General features: G+C 33.5%; 1 protein-coding gene across 2 annotated transcripts; it reads right to left on the bottom strand.

Annotated features, from left to right (window-relative positions):
• Positions 1-2,041: 2,041 nt before the first annotated feature.
• On the bottom strand, positions 2,042-19,913 carry LOC123896834 (putative acyl-activating enzyme 19). Of its 2 annotated transcripts, XM_045947236.1 has the most exons (17): positions 19,436-19,913; positions 17,659-18,162; positions 16,365-16,561; positions 15,753-15,956; positions 9,587-10,297; positions 7,975-8,627; positions 7,307-7,382; positions 7,153-7,239; positions 6,236-6,279; positions 4,568-4,676; positions 4,413-4,472; positions 4,111-4,192; positions 3,958-4,022; positions 3,809-3,868; positions 3,149-3,193; positions 2,568-2,677; positions 2,042-2,488 (listed from the first exon to the last, which is right to left on the bottom strand). In XM_045947236.1, the coding sequence occupies exons 1-17, from the start codon at positions 19,737-19,739 to the stop codon at positions 2,257-2,259; spliced, it is 3,543 nt and encodes a 1,180-aa protein (XP_045803192.1). In that variant the 5' UTR covers positions 19,740-19,913; the 3' UTR covers positions 2,042-2,256. The 2 variants fall into 2 exon arrangements, with proteins under 2 accessions (XP_045803192.1, XP_045803193.1); XM_045947237.1 differs by lacking the exons at positions 2,042-2,488; positions 2,568-2,677; positions 3,149-3,193; positions 3,809-3,868 and having other exon boundaries at positions 4,408-4,472; positions 19,436-19,822.
• Between the last annotated feature and the right edge of the window lie 4,604 nt (positions 19,914-24,517).

Below are 24,517 nucleotides of genomic sequence, written 5' to 3'. Positions count from 1 at the left end.
TTTTGTTTTGACTAAAGATAAAATATTGTTTTTATTATAATCGAATTTAAATTATTCTAAACAATTCGTTTTAATAGGGGTTCACTAACTACTTGCGCCAAATTATTGGATTATCTAATGGAATATTTCATTATTGCTATTTCCAACCAATCTAATTAATATTGTTATTTACTACTGATAAAAAATTTAGAAAAGCTTATTAGTAAGACCTAAGGAAAAAAAAAAGGAGGATCTGTTGACTTGTAAGTCTCCATTAATTTATTCCGCTTAATAACTTGATGTCGGCATTATATTTCTTCAATCCAATCGTTGAATTCAAAGATCTTACTGAGTATATCAACTCCACAAATTTTTATAAAAATTCAAAACTATTTGATATTTTTCTGATAACTTCAATTGAACGTACGACAAACTTTTAAAAAACCCCGTTGAATTTCAATAGTTTGAGTACATAACCACATTTTTGAATTTTTATAAAAATTTGTGTAGTTGATCTACTCGATAAAATCTTTAAATTCAACGGTTGGATTGAAGAAATATAATGCTGATATCGAGTTATAAAACGGAGTAAGTCAATTGAGATTTACTCATGGAGTCAACGGATCCTGCTAAAAAAACTATTTTGTTTTCTCTCAAAAGAGCACAACAACAAAACTAGCACATGTTAAGTAATGAAAACTTGAAAAGCAGAGAAAAACAGGTTTGAACTCGTATTTTGTTATAAATGATGAATTTGTGAGATAATATTATTTCTAAATTATAGTCTCGTAAAATACGAGTTTTGCAATGAAAAAAAAATTCTGGCGTTTGTAGCTTGAGGTGGGCCTATAAGAGTGAAGCTTATGACGTGGTTGAGTCAGGTCTGTAGGAGTGAAGCTCATGGTGACCCGAATAGTCAAACTGTAATATTATTCCATGATATGTTCTTCATATCAGTCCACTAAATAATCACTACAAAAATAGTTGTAGTTTCTTGCGAACAATCAGTTAATGTAGTTTGGATATTTTGCCTTGAAATTACTTCTTTTTTTTTTTTTGTCAAGTGGCTTGGAATTAGTTTTATATTTTAGATATGTAATTACTAAAATGAATTTTTTAGAGGTGTTAGAGGCGTTGAATTTTAATATGTACAATATAATTTAACTAGTGCTTTAGCTCATTGTATTCACTCGATGCATAATACATATTTTGAAAACTTTACCTGCCCCAGTCCAAAATCAAGGGTAAGTATTATTCAAGTGCAATGGTAATACTTGTAGTGATTTAGAGAAATTGCATATTGCACTTTGAGCATAAAAAATAACAGAGGAGGGTTTGAATTGAACTTTGACCATAAAAAACACTATCTCGGAATTTACTTTCTGAAGTGGCTTTAATTTTTTATGCTTCGGAAGTTACAATCCAAAACGTCCTGTTTCGAAACGTAACTTCCGAAGTGTGTTCTCTTTTTAACCCAATTGGAATTTTGTCTTTCGAAATATTGCTTCAATAAAATGAATGGGAAAGTTATCCCACTTTATTGTTTGACAATTCGTTTGTATAATTCATTGCGAAGAATCGTAAGTCATGCTTATCACTTGAGAGGAATAGAATGATTACTGTGACAATATGAACTACACATGTATAGGCAGGCACAAATAGTTGTGTTCGAAATTCCATTAAATTGATCATGAGATGTATCAAACAAACAACACAAGGCACAATCATTGATATCTTCTTTATTTCATAAAATTTACAGAGGTAGTCATTATGTCTGATCCTTAATAGCAATTGTAAGTTTCTTTATTTCGCTGCTTTTTTTTTTAATCATTTTTTAACTAATTTTTTTATTATTGTTTTCTACAATATCAAACTTTCAAACTATCAAAAGCTGAGGCTTTTCTTTTCATCTTAAAAAACTATGTTGTGTTTTAACTGGAGAGTAAACACAACCATGCGTTTGTTTTTGCAGTTGATTATGATATGATTACTTCATGTTTGGAGTTTTGCAATTTCTTCATACTCAAATTGATTTTGATGATAACTTTGTCTTCAAACAAAATTTAGAAACCGAGAAACTAATGATTATAGGAGCAAATAAAACAAAAATTGATTTCTTTAACAAAATATAAACCCTTTATGTTTTTCTCTGAAGCCGCCGCTAATAAACTTATGACTTATAAGGGTTTTTTTTTTTCCTAAATAAATTTTTTTTTCTTTTTCGGGGAAATAAGCCTACTGCATAAGAGTTCAACAAAATCTCAACTATACAAGGTTTTAAGTTCCATATTGCTTTGGAAATTCAAGGGAAACACAGTGCAAGTAATCATCCCTACAACCAATGAAAATCCGGCCACCAATCATTAAAGGTGATGAGAATATATCCCCCGGCAAGTTAAGTCTTGCAAATTCTTGCACTTCGCTTGTTAGTAGATTTGTATCTTCGGATAAATTTGTGTTCAATCGAAGAATGTGTATGCTTCCGGAACTAGAACAAATGCAAATTAACCTGAATAGGACAAAAACATGTGTTTGAAATTGATTATTTGATATTGTCCCTTCAACTAAGAAAGCAAACTTAGGCTAACCTGTCCAAAGGGTTGGAGGCATCAGATTCCAGCTGCAAGTGCTCGTCAACATAAGCAGATGCAGTAATTGGATCTCCAACATTGTATTCCCATATTAGATCTCCCTTTTCCTGGTGTTAATCCAACATAAAGAGTGGAAAACAAATCATTTTTCACCACAGCATTTATTGCAAGGGAAAATATTGTCAGTTGTAACAAAAGTTTTTCCAGAATTTTTCGCCACTTCAAATCCTAATCTCACATCCTACAAAATCCTCATATTTTGTCAAAACTTCACTTGTTTTGTGATTTCGAAACATTTAAATGTATTTCAATTCATATGCCAAATGCATTATGAATATCCAAATATTTGAATATAAAATGAGAATTTAAGGGTTTCAGATGGAACAAAATTGATGGCCATGTACAAGTACAGACTAACCAGACTAACCAAAATCTCACATAGTTAAATTAGAGAGAAAAACACAAATATCCAGTTAAAGGTAAAAATGTGGCTGAACATGAATCCGTACATCGAAGGTTAATCCACCAAAAAGACAACAAAAAAAGAAAAGGGAACAAATTTATGAGCTGGTTCTCACCAATTTGAATGAGTAAACACTTCCATTTCTGCAGCATACAAGCACCTACGGTGGAATAAAAGAATAACAATCTAAATAAATATTTAACCAATCTCTTATAATAGCTGTAATACTAATAATATACCCAATAACTACTTATACCGAGACTTCACAATGACATAAATACGCTTTACTTCGAATGCACTACAAGTAGTAAATTAAGTGAACCGAATCCAAAGCAATTTCCCAGAACAGAAGCCAACAGTAATTTTCACAATCTTTTATGGACCTTTACAAAAAGGATGTGAAGAGTCAAATGAAAAAAAAACTAAAATTTATCCTTGTAAAATCCATGAAAAGAATTGATGAATTTGTGGCATGTTGGTGAACGTAGGAGAGAAAATAACAAGAACTTTAAATATTTATTGATAATAACTTGATAATGACTTAATACAAAAAAAGACTAAACACTAATCCCATTCATAGTGATAAATAGACTCAATCATAAATAAATAAACAGAGAAATCAAGAAACAAATAATAATAATAATATAGAAATTAATCCTAAGAGAAAATCTAAGATATAGCATGATCGAAAACTAATCAAAGGAGAAAAATTATGATATTCTAACATAATATCAAGATATTACGAGATAATTTTTTATTTTCTAACAAGATGTACCTCATGAGGAAGAGAAGAAGGTATGCACGGCCCAGCGAAAATTGGACCACCAGTTGTTTTCTGAGCAAATTTCATTGACAAAAACGTCACGTTAAAATTACTTCCACCAGGTAACAAATTGCAAATATAAGAAGGTTCATACTTCATACCTTCCAAACGATGGATCCGTTTGGATCCAATGCAAGAACATGGCCATCGACCAAGCCACATATTACTGAACGAAAAGGAAAAAAGTAAACCAGTATAAGGAAGAGTGGTTGATAGTTGATACATAATCAAAAGGAAGAGTGCATGATACGTACCAGTTCCATTTTGGGTGACGGCCAAAGAACCAAACACGGGGACTTCTAATTCAAGTAGCCACAATATACTAAAAGGCGAAGCCTGGATTTAGTAAAGGAATATTTCAGTCCAACTTAAGATCAATAGCTCAATTGCACATGTTGGCAACTTCAATAAAAATATTAACAGAAACCCAAATCCAAAATCTGGAATTTAGGTATCGCGAGAAAGGGCAGTCTATATATCATTACAGAATTGAATTCTTCAGAAAGAAATATATTTTTTTTGCAAGTATGTTAATAGATTTATAAATTGACCGTACTGATATCGATACAGCTGTTATACAACCACCAGTGGAGGCCACATAAAGTACGCTGCGAGCCTACATGAAAAATCAGTAAAAGAGATTCAGAACTCAGTAGTAAACTCTTAACTAATCAATATACATGTATTATGTCCTTTAGAAGTGAAATTCACCTCATCAATTGCAGGCGACCCATATATACTACCTCCACACGGTAGCTTATAGACACAACAATGATTTTTGTAATCAAGGGCATATAAGTTATGATCATACGAGCCACACCTGTATAAACATTAAACCATGCCGAAAACTTTCCAATCAAGCTACATGTAAGAAATTTTTTATCTTCAACATAGGTCAGGGACTTCTGAGAATAAAAGATGTTTAACATGTATACTACACTCTTCAAACATCAACTCATGCAATGGGAAGTTCTACCCATATATATCTTTGTCCAGTAATTCAAAAAAAATTGTACAAAGTGACGTTTAATTTCTATGTAAGGTGTTTTTAGAACAGTCAAGAAACAACAAGCATCAAGAGAATAAAATATGAAGTCAAAGGGAAACACAATTTACAGCAAACATGGTCCCATGGGAACTCAATTTCTGAGAAGATGAAGTCTTAAACCAAACATCGAAATCCTTATTTTCTACAGTATAACTTAAGTTTTTGGTGAATCCTTTCCCAATTTGAGCACTAACCAACCAGATTTGACAACTTATATTGTACCGTATGGCATGTGAGAGCAACTTCTTTTCTTGCTCAGTCAGAATTTATGAAGTATATTATCGTTTCAATGTTTAAAAAAACAAACATATATGGAGATCTGCAGACCGTTTAAAGTTAGCATGAAAGCAACATGGATGTGGTGACAAAGGAAGATATTACTCTGATGCTAGACCATGCGGGAAATCAGAAGGATTTGGGTTGTAACATTTCCTATTTGGCAAAGAGGGCAGGAAGGAAAAGGAAATAACTGAAAGCAGACATAAAAAGTTAAAGACAAGGAAGTGTCATCTAGTCATGGTTATCAATATCTTATGATACATTCGATCCGTATCGCAAAGTTTTGGGTATGGAAGTTTGTGCACTCTCAAAGTTCTACAGTGTTCTATCTTTTGTTTGCTGTTTATGATCTCTTTAAATGGGATTTATCCCAGCTTCTATGTAATGAAATACCTAGTTCATATCAAATATCATAGGCTGCTCCGTAGCCTGGTGTGTATTTGTAAAATTCATCTAAATACAGCCCTATAAATGCCAACACCAGTTCATCTCAAATCAGCAGCATGCCTTACATCATAAGACGATAGAAAAAGAGACAGTTTGGAAGCATTCCACAATAAACAAATTCGAAAATGTGCCAGTTGGACTTCCTATTCACTATATAAAACCGAGCATAGGTCAAATTAAAAATAAAGATGCTATTCGCTTCTATTTGACTCTCAACTATACCAAATGCCAAAAATAGCTATTTCAAAGATTTACACAAACCAGCAGTCCTCTAAACTGAGCATAGACTACCACATTGGATGTGAGATGGTATGAACATGGATATAAATAGATGCAATCCTCAGCTTACAAGTCGGTTTATAAGGTGAGGATTGCCCTCACATAAAAACATATATTCAAGCCATCTTGCAACCGATGTGAGACTCTTAACGGTAGACTCGACCCATAGAATTGTAAGAGTTTACTTAATACAAAATAGTGTTTAAAACATCTATATTTAGCACAAACTATTCAATACTTATATCAAATATGCAACATAGATCAACTCATCATGAAAATAATGATATACAAAAAATTTATACAAAGAGAAGCATAAAAGGAATTACCAGATCAATTGTCTGCATGTGTCTATAACTGGCTGTGATTTAACCTTCAAGCATTTAAAATTTAAATTAGAAATTGACCACAAAAGAGGGGGTTACAACTTACAACCAAGTCAGGTAAATGAGAGAAGTGGATACGCGGCATGCCACTTTTTTTTTTTAATAAAAAGAATAATTGGAGATACATGATGCTAGTTACTAGGCACAACATGGGGGAGGACAAGTTCATCAAAAATAGAAAGAATATCAACTAAGGGGCTTCTATGTCTCTTCAGATCATCACAAATGAAATTTTGAAGAATTAAATATTATTTTCTTAATTCACATATAGATTTTTCTTGGTAAAAACAAAAGGTTTTAACCAAAGGTAAATTTTAACATTTTATATGATGCTAATAATAAAATGCTGAATTTATTATTTTCATGAATATTTCAAAAGCTTAAACTATATTAAGTGAAAATAGATGAATGACTCTAATACATATCTAAATACGGCCTTTTTCTCCAGACATTTTGAAGCGTGAACAATGCACTTATTATGTTCTACAATTCAATTTTTACTGTGGAAGCAGTGATGCTAGAGACAGATAACAGTGATACTGTAATTCATTGGCGATCCTTGTTGTGAGGTTCATATTGACGGGACCTCTGTTTTAAAAAGCATTGAAGATAAATATACTAAAGATTAGTAAATGCTGTGGATAGATCTTATGGAACTCATAATGCAATTATTGGGTGCCAATCAATTTGTTTTCAAGTTCCTTCAGCAATCACTACATCCCTTCAGTGTGTTGTAATAATAAAAAAATGAACTAAACTAAAGGAAACCTAAAAGCTTCTCAAAAACACCAGAGAACCACAAAACAAGAAGAAAAAAAAAATTACAGTGTTAAAACTAGATGTTTCAAAAAACTAGATACCTCACCAGATGTTTGAAAAGTCCAGTAGATTTGTCCATTCCAAAAATCAAGAAAATAAATTTTTCCCAAGTAACATCCAACAACCACCTAGACAAATACCACATGTTAGAACAAATGGATAGAATCTTGTAATACTTAACAATTGAATACAGACCTGGGAAAAATCAGAAACAATCGCTGATGTACATTCAATCCGACCTTCTAGTTTGGTCTCCCACTGCATAGAACCACTAAACAAATTATTAAGCAGCAGCTTTAGTAGTTTTAGAAAAGAAAATATATACCAAATTCTATCTAGAATCAACAGTGCATAAGTATTTGCATTTTAACCCTGCTGAATATACATAGGATAAGTTTGGTAACCAAACACGCAGTTTCTATTCATCAGCTACAAAGCATGATAGAATGAACATATCCAATAGTGAATGAAATTGTAAGAACATTAAAAGTGTGACTGATGGTGTCAGAGAAAAAAGTGTAAGTAATCTCCTCATGCTTCTTGTAAAAGAAATCTATATCTTCTTGATGCATTTTACAAAAATTAGGTGCCAAGATGTACAGATGTTATATGTGATCCATATCATACATCTGTACAAATAAATTTTAAAGAGTACAAAAAATCATCATGACACCAAGGGTACAAATTGGTTCCAGTTAGATTAAAAATGTTGTTGCAGGTATTGTAATTTTTCATTAGACCCTGGAGATTAAACTATAAAATGAAAGCATACAAATACAAAAATTATTGATTTAAGACCAATAATATGAGAAACACTATGCGATGGATTAAAACCATTTATACAAACTATATTTTGTTTATACCTTCTAGCATTTATGCAGAGAAATTTGTGTGAGTGAGATCCAATGAATAAATACATATCTGAGCCTTTAGACACAACCATGGGAGAAGCATCAACACAAGATTTCATGTTAACTTTCCAAAAGCTCTTCATGTGACCTCTGCTTCCTCTTGGAGCATTGACTGACCAAGTTGTTGTTTGGTGTGCATCCATTACAGAAGTTTTCCCTTCATACAACACCTTGTTGCATCGGCTAAATGAAGATGATGAGAATATTGAAGGGGAATGCCAAGGAAATGGTTCATTTCCCCCTGATGTAACATCTGTAGAACCCCTTTTTAAGCGCTTAGAAGGGAACAAAACATCAGCATTATCTTTAGGAATCACCCTTGACTGAAGAGGAATTGAATTTTCCGTATCACTGGAAGATAAAGGGTTATTTTGTATGTCTGCATCTAATTGCAAACATTTATCCGAGTTGTCATGCAAAGTACATAATCCTCTTTTTTGGAGAAGAGCCATACAAAGCTTAAACGGAGTTGGATAGTAGTAAAGAAATCTCAAGTCAATCCCCAAATTGTATGCAACATGTGCAGCAGAAAGAGAGTTACCACCCATCATAAAGAAATCATCACCATTACATAACTTTTCAACCATTAAAGCACCGTGAAACGCCTGTTAAAGAAATCACCAAATCAAAAATTTAAGTCCACAGACATAAAAACTTCTTAGATAACTAGTTTAGGAGCCAACAAGTTACATCTAAATGTATATACACATACAAATGGAATACATAAAAGCAACAAATGTCTCATTATATTATAGGTTCATAGATTAATTAATTATATGTCATACATCATAGATCATTGAAAAAAGAAACAGAGACATATTCAGAACATGCTTGAAAAGATCTGTACATGCTGACTTATAAATTAGTCTTTCTGAAATGAGAAAAGGGGGAGAACAGAGGATCCTCTAAAATTAGAGAGCCTCTATACAACAGAAAAACCAGCAGTTACAGACGTGTAACCAAAATGAACATACTTGAAGAAACTGACTTATAAAAATCTGTCCTACGGTAATGAAATATTGCCCAGAAATGGTTTTCACCTCTAACATACTGCCTCATGAATAAACCTCAATTGAAATGTGCACTAAGCACAAAAGGTGCTGAAATAGCAATAGCTACATTGTGGTATACCAGGTTGTATTCTTACTTTTTATTAAAAGTTTCATGGGCTTTGTACACTAACAAGCCGATGACTAAAATTTTATTATGAGAAGTACGAGAAGGAGACAGGCACAAACACAATTCCCATCCCCCCAGCTAAATCTCTTTTCCGCTTCATCTGTAGTTGTGTGCACTCATTGTAAGTGGTGATAAGTTTTTCAGATAAGAGAACCAGGCCACAGTAGCTAGTATAGAGTGTCTTCAACGCATTAGTAGAAATAACAGGAAAAAATAGATTTGGTAACCATTCATGCATGCTACTTATCACCAAATACTCATCATTGTCCAAATCCAACTATAACTATTTAAAATACAAAGTTAAACAAAACAAAATCAATGGAGGAATTATATTTTCTGTTCTGATACACAAGATATATCATCATATAAAATACTGAGGCCTTACCTTTTTAATAAGTTGCAGTAGATCACTGCAGCTAATGTTGCCAATCTTATCGTTGACATTCTTAGTCAATAAGGCTGAGCTAACCAATGACTCATAATTAATCTTACCACTAGAAGACACAGGGAATGATTCTGTGAAGATGAAACGGTTAGGGAGCACAACTGATGGAAGTTTGTTACTCATCCAACTCCTGATTGCAGGTACTAATGATTCACCCAATTGTTGTTTGTCCTTCAATATTATAAAAGCTTCAATAAGCACAAGCTCTGCTTGAAGATTTCGACAAACTACAGCAGCATCATTTATATAGGGATGTTCCCTTAGAAAATTTTCAACTTCTTCCAGGGAAATACGTTGCCCATGAATTTTTACTATACGGTCTTTTCTTCCCAAGAATATAAAATCACCAGTTGTCAACTGTTTGACTAAATCACCAGTTTTAAAGTATAATTGGCTTTGGCAAGAATCAACAATATCTTCACAACCATAACTTTGAGGCAATTTTACAAATCCATCAGATTCATTGTAGTAACCCCTAAATATGCAAGACCCGCCAACGTATAGCTCACCCTCATTTGATGCACTATTTTCACCAATAATCTGTACATTGCAGTTAGTGATGGGTAAACCTATTGGAACACTTGTTAGCATTTCTTCCTTCAAAACCAATGGTATCCTCTTGCAATCAAAATATGTACAATCACCAGCGACCTTAGTTAAAAAATGGAAAGGGAAAAGAAATGTATGACTAGTATTAGCATCAATACACGGAAAGTGCAGTACGACAAGAACTATGAAAATTCACTTAAACAAATAACATAATCTGAATTGAAAATAAAAGAAGAAAAATAAATGCACTAATCAATGATAATGACAAAAGTTCTCGTGTAGATCGTCGTGACAAAATCTAACGTAAATAGCTCAAGTTACATTAAGTTCCTTTGGAGACTGTTTAATCACGGGATTAGTCTCATCAAAATCAATGTGCCTTAGCTTTAGCCTATCTAACACCAAGCTTTGAATTCTTGTTGTCACCCCAAAAATAGCCATAATATCTGTAGAAAATAATAAGTGAATACTGTTGTGAATTATTCCTCAGCTCAAGGCTGGTTTAAATAGGAAGAGTACAAACATAAAAGGAAATAATAGATAAGCTTAGAATCTCCTAGAAATAACAAACTAGGAAACTAAATATTTTCCAACACCCCCCCTCAAGTTGGTGCATAGATATCTATCATGCCCAACTTGCCGATCAAATGCTCAAAGGTGGGTCTTGCTAAGCTTTTGGTCAAGATATCTGCAGTTTGCTGACTCGAAGTTACAAAAGGTAGACATATGATTCCGGCATCTAACTTCTCTTTTATGAAATGTCGATCGATCTCAATATGCTTGGTTCTGTCATGTTGAACTGGGTTATGAGCTATGCTAATAGCGGCTTTACTGTCAGAGTATAATTTCAATGGAAGCTCAATTTTCATCTTAAGCTCTTCTAGGACTCTGTGGATCCATAATCCTTCACAAATACCTTGAGCCATAGCTCTAAACTCAGCTTCTGCACTACTTCTTGCTACAACTCCTTGTTTCTTGCTCCTCCATGTCACAAGATTACCCCAAACATAGGTACAATATCCGGAGGTTGATCTTCTGTCAGTGACTGAACCTGCCCAATCAGCATCGGTAAAGATAGACACATTTCTTTCATTAGTCTTCTTAAAAAATAACCCCTTTCCAGGATTTGCTTTCAAATATCGCAGTATCCTATAGACTGCCTCAAGATGTTCCTCAAAAGGAGAATGCATAAACTGACTTACTACACTAACCGAGAAAGCAATGTCAGGTCTAGTGTGTGACAAATAAATCAGTTTCCCAACCAATCTCTGGTACCTTCCAGTATCAACAGGAACCCTACCTTCTTCCCAAAGTTTTGCATTAGGATCCATGGGAGTATCTGCTGGTCGACATCCACTCATTCCTGTTTCTTTCAATAAATCTAGAATGTATTTTTGCTGGGAAACTACAATACCATCTTTTGATCGAGCAACCTCCATACCAAGAAAATATCTCATGGATCCCAAGTCCTTGATTTCAAAGTCTAATGCTAATTTCTCTTGTACTCTTGCCATTTCAACTATATCATCTCCAGTAAGGACGATATCATCAACATAAACAATTAGGACAGCAATTTTTCCATCTTGGGAGAACTTTGTGAACAAGGTGTGGTCAGCTTGTCCTTGAATGTATCCTTGTTTCTTCATGGAATAAGTGAACTTTTCAAACCAAGCTCTAGGAGACTGCTTTAATCCATACAAAGACTTATTTAGCTTGCATACATTTGATCCAAACTTGTCTTCAAAGCCAGGAGGAATGTCCATATATACTTCTTCTTCTAAATCACCATTGAGAAAAGCATTCTTAACATCCAACTGATGTAGGGGCCAATCTAAGTTAGCAGCAAGAGACAAGAGAATTCTGACAGTGTTCAATTTTGCAACAGGAGCAAAAGTCTCTGAGTAGTCTATACCATAGGTTTGAGTAAAACCCTTAGCCACCAATCGAGCCTTGTACCTTTCGATTGACCCATCTGAATTATACTTCACAGTAAACACCCATTTGCATCCAACCGTCTTCTTGCCATCCGGTAGTGTCATAACACTCCAGGTTTTGTTCTTTTCAAGAGCTTTCATCTCCTCAAGTACAGCTTCCCTCCACTTTGGAACTTCTAGAGCAACCTGTACATTTTTTGGAATCTCTACACTAGACAATTTTGAGGTAAAGGCAGAAAAAGATGAAGACAAATTTGAATATGATATAAAATTGGACAATGGGTATTTAGTGCAAGATCTAACAGGTTTTCTAACAGCCACAGGATCATCGATATCAGGATACAAAATACGACTCTCAGAAACAGAGATAGACTTACCTTTTCTTTTTTTAGGAAGTTGATCATCCCTCAGTTCAGATTCATGACAGTGTTGAGATGTGGACTCATCACTTTCTTTGTGATTCTTTCTCACAAAAACCTTTCCTTTCCAAGTCTTGTTTCCTGCTTCAAACCTATTATCTTTATATGACTCATTATTTTGTGGCATTTCAATTAGATCATCATTATCATTGTTTTCAAGATTCTCATTGTTTTCTTCATAAGAAAATGTAGGCTCGGATTCACCAAGCTCACTACTCATAACAGGAGTAGGATTAGATAAAAAATCATGGCCATTTTTCGTTGGTGCAGAAGTATAAGTCTTAGAACTTTGTGATACCGGCAAAGATAAATTATTAAAAAAACTCATGTCCTCAGTTTGAAACGAGTTAAAAAAACTCATGTCCTCAGTTTGAGACGAATCTTCATTTAAATTTCCCCCTTGAAGATGCGTGTCAAAAAAAGGTTTGTTTTCAAAGAATGTAACATCCATGGTGACAAACATTTTCTGGTTTTTTGGATCAAAACATTTATATCCCTTCTGGGTTGGAGAATACCCAACAAAAACACATTTTATAGCACGCGGTTCGAGTTTGCTAATATTCTTATGTTCATGAACAAATGCAGTGCAACCAAAGATTTTTAAGGTCAAATCGTTTGAAACACGATCATTAGGAAAACATTCTTTGAAAATATGAATTGGAGTTTTAAAATTAAGAACTTTGGAGGGCACTCTGTTAATTAAGTATGCAGCAGTTAAAACTGCTTCACCCCACAAATAATTTGGTACTTTACTTGCGAAAAGTAAAGCTCTAGCCACCTCCAACAAGTGCCTATTTTTTCTTTCTGCAACTCCATTTTGTTGGGGAGTGTTAGGACATGAACTTTGATGCACAATTCCATTTTCACGAAAAAAATCACTCAACATTGTGTTAAAATATTCTTTGCCGTTATCACTTCTAAATACTTGAATATTTGTTTGAAATTGATTTTGCACCATTTTAACAAAATCTTTTACGGCCTGACAAACGTCAGATTTCCCCTTTAACAAGTACACCCAACTAACTCTTGAGTGATCATCTATAAATGTGATAAACCATTTTTTATGAGAAAGTGTACTCGTTCGGTTAGGGCCCCAAACATCACTGTGAATAACAGAAAAAGGTTTTGATGGTTTGTAGGGCTGTAATGGAAAATGAGAACGATGATGTTTTGCAAATTCACATGCTTCACATTTAAACAAAGATAAATCCTTATTACGAAATAACTCAGGAAATAAGTGTTTTAAATAAGGAAAACTAGGATGACCTAATCGTGAATGCCATAACATAACATCATCATTATTATTATTCAGAACTAAAAAAGATTCAAAGCATGAACTTATTGGTTTGGAAGGTAGTTGTGATTCAGGTTCAATGTCGAAGTAGTAGAGTCCTCCACTCTCCTTAGCACTACCAATCATCTTCCCCGAGTTCAAATCCTGAAAAACACAATGAGTACGGAAAAAATTAGTTTGACAATTTCTATCTTGGGCTAATTTACTGACAGACATGAGACTACAAGATAGATTTGGGACATGAAGAACATCTTTAAGGGTTAGACTTGGAGACAACACAACCGAACCTTTACCCGCAATGGCCGAAAAGGATCCATCCGCAATTTTTATTTTATGGTTACCTGCACATGGACTATAAGAAGAAAACAGAGTAGAATCACCAGTCATGTGATCACTTGCACCCGAATCTACTATCCAAGCACAACTGGGACTGACACTAAAAAGGGCAGAAGTACCTTTGGGGGCAACAGAGCCAGAAAGAGTGTTAGATTCAAGAATTTTGTACAGTCTGTGTAGTTGTTCCATCGTGAATGAAAGCTGAATTGAAGAAGACTGATGCTCTTGATCAGAATTACTGGCTTGGAATGTATGACCCTCACCTCCACCTTTGTTCTTCTGATTTGAAGGTCGCGGAAGACCATGTAATTTCCAACATTGAAAAATAGTATGTCCCAAACAATGACAATATTTGCATTCACGACGGTATTTGAAAGTGGATGATCGTCGTCGAGAATAAAAAAACGTCATAATTAATAATCTTAGCCAAGGAGTACCGGAAGCAGCAAAGAAAAGTAACGCCGGCGAACAGTACTCGTGAACAGTACGTATGAACAGTGCCTCTGATGAACAGTATTTCGAATGAATAGTGGTGCGTGAACAGTACCACGGGTGAACAGTGCCGCACACAAAATCAGTCGTCGTGGTCAGATTGTAAACACGACGGCGGCTAGGGTTTTGCGGAAGCGAGACCCCCAAAATCGGGAGCTCTCGATACCATGTAGAAAATAATAAGTGAATACTGTTGTGAATTATTCCTCAGCTCAAGGCTGGTTTAAATAGGAAGAGTACAAACATAAAAGGAAATAATAGATAAGCTTAGAATCTCCTAGAAATAACAAACTAGGAAACTAAATATTTTCCAACAATATCCATGGTTAATATTTAACAAAATAACCAGAGAAATAAAGTAAAGATAACTCAAAGTCTGACCAGCATTACTCTCAAGTGGATAATGTGTCAAACAGATTTTATAAATCAAACCTACTCTATCACACCTTGATTAAACCCTCCATTATTCTCTAATTTCCCTACCATACCTTAATTACACCCTCCAATATTATCTAAATTTCTTAAAGTTTTGTGCTTGAATTTAGTCTCTTCATGGTTCCTCCACTTGGAGTGTTGATATAATTAAATTTTGAGTTAGATAGAATTTCAGTAACTACAGATTGCAATAGCAAATAGGGTCAAAATGTTCTAAATCAGATCCAAAGTATTGTATATTTCCACTTCTTAAAGAATCAAATTATGAAGCGATATTTTTCCATTCATTTTATCATTGCAGCAACAGAGCAGCTGTTCTAGTGGCAATGAGAATAATAATTATAATGTCAGGCAACCCAGTTTCCGATTAATTCATGTAGATTATAATATGTCATATGTGTGACTACATAACGTTGGATTGCACTAACAAAGCAAGAACAGTAAACACAGGAGCAGCTAGGACAATAATTTGAATTACCTTCACAAATAGAAAAGAAACAATATGATGTCAAATTATGTGCAGGAATGTCAATGAAAACATTGAATCTCGAGTAAAAGCATTGAATGTCATAACAAAAACCAGATGGGAAATACAAAGTACGGACTTGCAAAAATCTCAAAGTAGAAGTATGGTTTTTATCTCTAACCTCGGTACTTCCGTATAAGTTCAAGATTGTTGTCTTTGGTAATATAGTTGAAAGCATCTCCCACAAGGCAAAAGGAAAAGTTTCACCACTTAGCACAAGTAACTTCAGCGAACTTTCAACACGCATGTCAGCACGAGTTTGCAATACAGGAAGAATTGTTCTTATGAGTGATGGAACAGCCGTAAGCCTATTAACAGAATAAGCCTACAAAAACATTTAATAGTTCAGTCAAGGTTAAGCAATTAAGTATAACTTCATCATTAAAAGATAGAGAATAATAGATTGTAGAATACTTCTCAAATATATGTGATATTTAATATAAAAGATACAGTCCTTATGAACAATGTTTAAGTTGTATCTATCTCAATAGAAACATCGCAAAAAAGCATTTCCAACATTATTACCAAAAACAATATGGGATTTTATTTGCAAAATCAGATAAACACTTCAACTCTCAAAGGTAACACTAACGATAAGCATTGAGTTAGAAGGAATGCAATGCAACACTGCAGTTCTTGCAAAACATGCAACAAGAAATCAACAAGTTACAGAGGTAAAAGATTATTGATGGCAATATATAAATCACAAAAGCTAGATCAGAAACCATCATACCTGTAGAAAATCTATTATGGAATATACATTTTCTTTGAGCTCGCTGAAAGGAGGAATAATTAATACACAGGCAGTCAAAATAGAACTGAGAAATTCTTGCAGGTGGTCAATGAAGCTAATTGACGACTTAAACAACAACAGCTCTTGCCCAATCAAAGGATACATTCCTTGCATCCATAAAAAGCGGTTTGAAAGACCTAGCAAGAATGTAAATCAAATTGTAACACAAGTTACATTTACATGATAAAAAAAATATTATTTATCAAAAACTCTTACTTTAGAAACATAAGAAAATTTAGACAGAAACTTTAATGTGTCGGTTTCCGAATAACTAAACTCATTCAATAAGAAATAAACAGTAACAATCAAGCCCACTCTCATTGGGTAGGATTGACTACACGGAACAATTGACACCATGAGGCTCTATAAAAAACCAAAATTCCGATAAAAGGATTTTGTAGCAAGGTATTTTAAAATGTTTCTCCTTAACTTTTTATGCATATTCCTTTTGAACTACTTTTCTCGCTGAATCTGTTATCGGTCTTCTTCTCACATGACTAAACCACCACCATACATGAATTTCTGCAATTTTCTCCTTAATAAGTCTACTCAAACGTTCTCCTAGATATGTTTATTCTTAATAATATATCTTCATGCATATCTATAAACTGATCTGCCTCGACATCCATATCTCCACTAAACTTCTTTTTCTCATGTTAGCACCTCATTATTATACATAGATCAGTATTGGTCTTGTAAAAGAACTTCTTTTCATTGTTCAAAAAAAGAACTTCTTTTCAGTTTGATAAGCACGATGAGATCACAAATTACAGCTAAAGCACTTATGTATTGCATTCACCTAGCTTGAAACCTATATATGACATCTCTAAATCTCCATATAAATGAAGATCACATGCAAGACATTTTGATTTCCTTCCATATCTTTACATGTCAAATTTCAAACCTCATTATAAACTTATAGCCTCCATGTTTCAACTCCCTGGCGTAAAACTGAATGGATCTTCAAACAGGAGAATACATATAAACAGGATGTTGCTTTATCCAAAATGGGAGAAATGTTAAAGTTTTCAACATTGATTTACTTCATACAAAGTTTTAATATTTCAACTATGATCCAATTAGTACAGGATATGATGTGCTTCTTTTATCATGCAGCAAATAAATAAGGAAAGTTATGAAACTACAAGTGTACAACATAACATTTTAGTAAATAAATCTTGTTTTCAGTAAAATAAGAGCTGCTAGTGCAAAAAAAAATACAGCAACAAGTTACCTTGTTCAGTACCACACACTCCTTTAGGCTTGCCAGATGATCCAGAAGTATACATCAGATAACAAAAAGATCTTTTCTTTTCATTGGCACAAGGCCACGGCAAATCTGTTGAACAACTACATTCTTGCAGATTTTCTTTAATGGAGTAGCTCAAAACAGGACAACTAATCGACTTTACCAGCCAATGTGATTCATCAAACCGGTCCAAATTACTGTTACCAAATGAAGATCTGGACCATATAATGAGATCAGCATTTGAAGAAGAAGCAACTGAGAGTATCCTTTCATTTGGCCAAAAAGGATCCAAAGGTAAGAAGGCTTCCCCACACCTCAATACCGAAAGAACAGCAATAATATATTCAACAGATGGAGGCATATATATCCCCACTATCTTTGGCTTATACTCTTCGCTGGAGTTAACCCTTGACTCTGCACTAGGCTTGACGGTTTTCAAGGACTCAGATGTCTGAACAGCTCCCACTTCACAGTGGACACCATTTTTACCTACAGCAGAATACAGGACGCCAATCATTTCCTATTACAAAATAGAAAAGAAAAACTAATAATAAATTATAAAGCGCCAACACAAACATGGACACATGACACGATAAATTAGAAGTGATTGAACATAACCACATGTGTTTGTGTCATACGAGTGTCAAACACTCAGACACGTCTTTAACCTGAAGTGTTGGTGCTTTGTAGCTCTTCAATAGCAAACCATCAAACTAACAGCTTAAGCCATTCACAAAATCTTTTAAAAAGTGGACAATTGGAAAAACAAAACCACGTCTTTCTTTATCATTAATTATCAAATGAAGCGAGGTAAAAGGAGTGGTTATCGCAATAATCTTCCAATAATCCCTTAACTTACTCAATTTTACAAGCATTTCGTAATTTTCACAATTTACAAATGAAAAAGTTATTGGTTCCTTTCCTTTCCCTCAAAACAAAATACACCCTAAATTAGCTTCATCGGCAGAAGGGGTCACACAAAGACCTTACACTCAGCACACCCGCAATGGTCACATGAAAAACTTGTCCTGACATAATTCATTCAGTGTTCTCATTTGTAGTTCCTATGAAACACTTACACAGACAAACACCAGACACAACACAAACATTATAGACATTGAGGTGAATGTTATGGTGAACCACCTTCATAAGTAAAATTATTAGAAATTCTAACGACGGTGGACAATATTCTTTAGAACTCAAAATTCATGATTGTCCTCATCTTTATGGCTAAAAAATGACATGATCGGCGTTATTTCAATACGTCGAACCGGTATCAATTAAGTCATCATCTCTATCGTAAAATTGAAGATGATCATTAACTTATACTTCCAAACAACTATGTACGACGTTGTTGAAATTTTAAAAATTTTTGAACTATTGATCCACGATGTTATGAACCATTTGTGAAGGTAATCCATATTAGAATTTACCTTATACATTGATAATAATTTAAGAAAATAAAAGTAATTGTATATAATCACAAGCGTCATTCTTGTGTCGGTGTTGTGTCAGACACTCGAACATGCCTTAAATTTGAAGTGTCAATCCTACATGCTAGCCTCCCATTAAAATTAAAAACTACTAGCTAACTAACAAACTAACCAACTAACAAACTAACTAACTAAATAAATAAATAAATAAATAAATAAATTTTCCATAAACAAGTGAAAAAATGAACTTAAAATATTCAAAATTGCAAGAAAAAAAATCGTAGAGATGTGAAATTCCACCACATCATCAATTTTCCGTTGTAACGAACCTTGAGGTTTGGCTGTGATCAGGTGCGGGTCATCAGCACCATGAAGGATAGAGCGAAGACGAGAACTGAGAGAAGAAACAGCGTTCAAGAGATGAGAGTAAGTGAAGCTACGATCACCGAGGTAGAGTGGCGGAGAAGTGGATTCGACGCGCTGTTGTAAGAGCGTGGTAATGTCTCCGTTGAAGTTTTCGCGGGAAAGGTTGGCGACGGCGGAAGCATGGATTACGGCGATTTTGTCAGGGTTTGTGGATGCTGTTCGGAAGAATTCGTGGGAAATGCAGCAGTAGTGAGATTCTGAGGTCATTGTTATCGTTCATCGGTTTATTTCCGAGTGGCGGTGGCTGTGGCTGTGGCTGTGGTTGTTGTGAGAGAAGGGGCGGTGGTAGAGAAGTCGAAAATGAAATGAAAACAAAAAACGTTTTTTTTTTTGGTACAAAAACAAAAAACGTTTATTACTCCAAAAACAGAAACGTTTATTAAAAATAAAAATACATAAAATTGTCTGCTTCAAAAAAAAAAAAAATCGTCCAATTTTACGTTTTTTTTTTTTAATAAATAAGAAAATAAAGTTTTTGTAAAAAAAAAAAAGAAAATCAAGTTAAATTGATAAAAAAGTTAGAAAATCAAGTTAAATTGATGGTAAACTGGTGAAAAATTTGATACAACGAGGACATTGCTAAAGTAAGTGCGACTAGATCAAGAAAATGCCGCTCTAACTAGAGTGTGAGCTGTCATGTTCGTTTGTCACTTAATGAAGGGTGCGTTTGATTTGCTAAAAAACAGGGAACTGGAAAGGACAACTTTTGTTGTACTCTGATTGATTTGAAATTGGTTATTGGACTCGACAAATTAGGTAATAAGGGACAGGACAAAAACAAGATTTTTTGTCCCTCACTAAACCACGGGACAACTTTTTGTCCACAGTACAACTATAAAAAATACGAAAATATCCATTTTATTTTCGAATATAAAATTATTATCGTCTTATATCTTTCCGGTACAAGTTTGTCCTGTCCTGTATTATCTTGTTTTGTCCTGTACTGTTCTGTCCGGTCCTTGCTGTTTTACGAATCAAACGCAACTCAAAGTTTGAACAATAATTTAATTGATGAAATGATAGATCTCCATTCCGAGTTTCCATAATGGTTAGTTTGTATGACATTTACTACAACTTTGAAATCACTTTCAAATACAATATTGGACCACCCTCTTGAGATGACTTCACATTTAAGCGAGGGATTTTGAACAAGTTAACTTGTAGTGAAATTGGTAAACAAATGCCTTCAGGAAACTTTTCATTCCATCCCCATTTTTGTTGGAAAAAAATCCTTGACTTCGGAGTTCCGAACAGATAATGTCCACGGAAAACTCCGTTAAACAATGCAAATTGACATCTCTAATATTTCATCTTTTAAATATAAAAATATTCTTTCCAATACAAATAAAAAGAGGTAAATTTTAATTTAACACACAAATGGATATGTTTTAATTTGTTTTAATGATTGTTTTAAGGAAAGAATTTTTTTTTTTTTTTTTTTTTTTTTGGTCAGGTAGCCTAGTGGCTTGAAATTCCACCTTTAAAGATGGATAAGTGGAGTGTCCAGGGTTCGAACCCTGGCTCCTGCATATAAAATGCTGATGTCCCAACCAATTGAGCTAAGCTCATGGGGACTTAAGGAAAGAATTTTAATTTAAAAGATTAATGATTAATGATTGTTTTAATTTGTTTTAATTTGTTTTAATGATTGTTTTAAGGAAAAAATTTTAATTTAAAAGATTAATGATTGTTTTAATTTGTGTGTTAAATGATTAATGTATTGGAAAGAATATTTTTATATTTAAAAGATGAAATATTAGAGATGTCAATTTGTATTAATGAATATGTTTTAATTTAACACACAAATGGAAAAAAAAATAAATCAGTCATTAATCTTTTATTTTAATTATTGAAATGAGGTGTAGTAAAACATAGTCCAACTCAATAAAACATAGTTCAACTCGAAATTAAACTCAACTTCAACATGAACTTTTCTTAGCTCGAACTCCCCCAATTCAAACTCGTAAACAACTTGATTCGGCTCATTAATTTGACTACCATATTTCAAATTCAAAGTTTTAAAGTATTTTTTTTTTTCGTTTTAATTAAATTAAACAGGGAGAAAAATTTCAACTTGGCTTCCAATTCCAATTCACACTGATAGGTAGCCTGCATATATATATTTTCAAGAAATGGTCGATGTGAGACTTTGTTTTGAAAGCTTATTTCAACTTACTCTATTATTAAGATGTTGGCTTATTTCTATTTCTTTTTTGTAATTGCTAAATGGTTAATAAAAAGTTTATTTCATTTTATTAGATTAATCTTTTATTTAGGTACATTTTCTATACACCGGTTGATTACATGAAGTCATGAATATTAGTTCATAATCAAACTGAGTTGAATTATATAGAGTATAAGTTCAACTCATTTAGTTAAGGAACTTTAATTTTAACTTAGATACAGCTCATTTGATTCATAAATCGAGTTTAAAGAATTAATTATCAAATCAAGCCTCGAACTATGTTCGAGTTTGCTCGGTTAATTGTCAGTCCTATTTTCATTTATATAAATAAATGTAAACAAAACAAGCCAATATTTGCATGACCAAATGGTTTGCACTGGTTTGACTGGTAGTTGCATGTTGATAATATTCATATAGGACACTAACTAGTACATCTCTTTCAATATTTATTTCTCTATAATGCTAACTCCAAAACCACACTGTGATTCAAAGAAAAACTCCAACCACTTCTCTTTTCCATATATAGCTTGATTTTCAGTGTGGATAACTTAATGAATTTTATTTCAAACATGTCTATCTTAACCCACATGGGTGATGGAAACAGCAAGATGTGAGAGCAATGCAGTAGTTTATCTCAAGTAAGAGATAATGTGATCTTGCTGCTTCCAGTATATTATATCACATAATCAGTTATATGAATTTGGATTAACTTTTTTGAGTCAATGAGATGTTTACTCAGTGTAAGAATCTTGCAATTTGTAACTTCAAAAATGAAGTTCAAATCTCTTCGGAAACAGTTGTAAAATGAGATATTAATTAAAGTGGGTTTAGATGAGATATTACTGCAATCCAAAAGTGTTTAAATGAGATGACGCTGGTCTTTTCTAGCTTAATCAAAGTTCTGGGTTTGATCTCTTACTTGGGCATACAGCCAGCGTAAAAACTCTTAGGGAGAGTTTGCGGCCTATTTGGCTCTCACAAGACTCGAGAGATTAGTCTCTGCAATTGCGCGTAGAGGATACCTGATTTACGCACACACAAAAAAAGTGATACTACTGCAAATTTTAAGGTAGTTAGACAAAGTACTTTGCATTGCAATTGCATTGACTAGTAGTTGGCTATGGATAATATCAGAAAGTTACTTCAAACAAAAAAAAATCACGACCGACCAACATTAGAACCCGAAGTTAAAGACTTAGCAATCCCCGACAGCCGACTGCAGAAATTGTTCCAGAACAGCTCGATAGTACGAGACTTACTGGAATCAGTCTAATAACAATCCAAAGACTAATACTATGTGAATTTTTTACAATACATAAACTTCTAAAAGGCCATGACAAGAAATTAAGTTAGATACAAACTTAAAGAGTTTTCGACTGGTGCATGTTGCAACGAAGAACTAGAGTCAATATATATATATATTGCCTCGGCGTCCCTCTTTCTTTACCATACTAAGCAATGTGGGACTTGTTCCAAGCTGTTTCACCTTACAAGAATATTAAGGTAGTTAGACTAAGTTCTTTGCATTGCAATAGCATTGACTGGTAGTTGGTTATGGATAATATTGGCATGTTAAGCTTACACCACAATATCTCTTTCAGTCTTTCTCAAATGCCATTATCTAAACCACATCTTTCAAGATAATATTGGATTATCCTTTGAGAAATTTGCTACAGCAAATGAATTCCAACCACAATGTTTTTTCTGATATTTTGTTTTTCAGTGTGGATAACAAGAATTAATGAATGTCTATTCAAACATCCTTAACCCACTTGATGATTAAACAATGACTTAACAGCAAGATGTGAGAGCAATTCACGCGTTAGTCTGAGTGATATTTGGACTTGGATATCTTATGTAAGATCTCGAGTTCAAACTCTGTGAATGGAAAAAATGCGGTTTAAAGGAGAATTTCCACTATAACATGGTTAACAAAACTAAAATCCATGCATTAGTTAGATACCTCGACAGAGATTAGTCACCGGTAAAGTTGGTGAATGCTTTACACCAATAACATGGTTAGCAAAACTATAATCCATGCATTAGTTATCTATCTAATCCACCAGGGATAGTATATAGTTTCTTGTATATCATCACATAAGTTATGGCTTTGGATTATATTCCCTGAACTTTAACAATCAGCAAGTATAGAATGAAATTTTCCAGTAAGCATAAAGATTAATAGGACATGGGAAATGGAAGGATTAAAAGATTGAAAACATATTTCATAGGCTTCTGTAGAGATTTAATATTTTCTTTCTTGAAAGATTGCAATAATGACAGTGCTTTCATGCTATACACAAGAAGTATTATGAAGTGATACTTTTTTAAGCTACACATTATCTCTGTTTTTGTCTTGTTGGTGAAATTAGACCCTTTTGGACTAATGATAATATGACAATGTTAAAAAGAACTAATAATATATATTATGTTAATATCAGAAGTAGTAACTTATATGAAAATAGTTTATGTAGTGATCATATTCTGTTAAAAAAGCAAATAGATTTTCAACATGCACATGGAAACACAAATAACTTGTTAATTTAAGCGCTTATGGCATAATAAGTACTTATTGGATAAATATTTAATTTTTATCTTCACACAAAATATCAACACATTTTTGGTGGGGTAACATCTATTATAGAAGGAAGAGGATAGAGCCTATAGGTATAGAGGGTGACTAAGAAAAGGTCAATTCCCTTAAGGATTTGGATTTAAATGGCCTATCTTCACACATACATGATAATGTTAGGATATTATGATTCCATTCTCACTCATCAACTTACTATATATACCTTGG

This window comes from Trifolium pratense, linkage group LG7 (genome assembly GCF_020283565.1).
Source record: "Trifolium pratense cultivar HEN17-A07 linkage group LG7, ARS_RC_1.1, whole genome shotgun sequence".
NCBI classification, from domain to species: Eukaryota; Viridiplantae; Streptophyta; class Magnoliopsida; order Fabales; family Fabaceae; genus Trifolium; species Trifolium pratense.
This window is presented reverse-complemented; position numbering and strand designations above follow the sequence as displayed.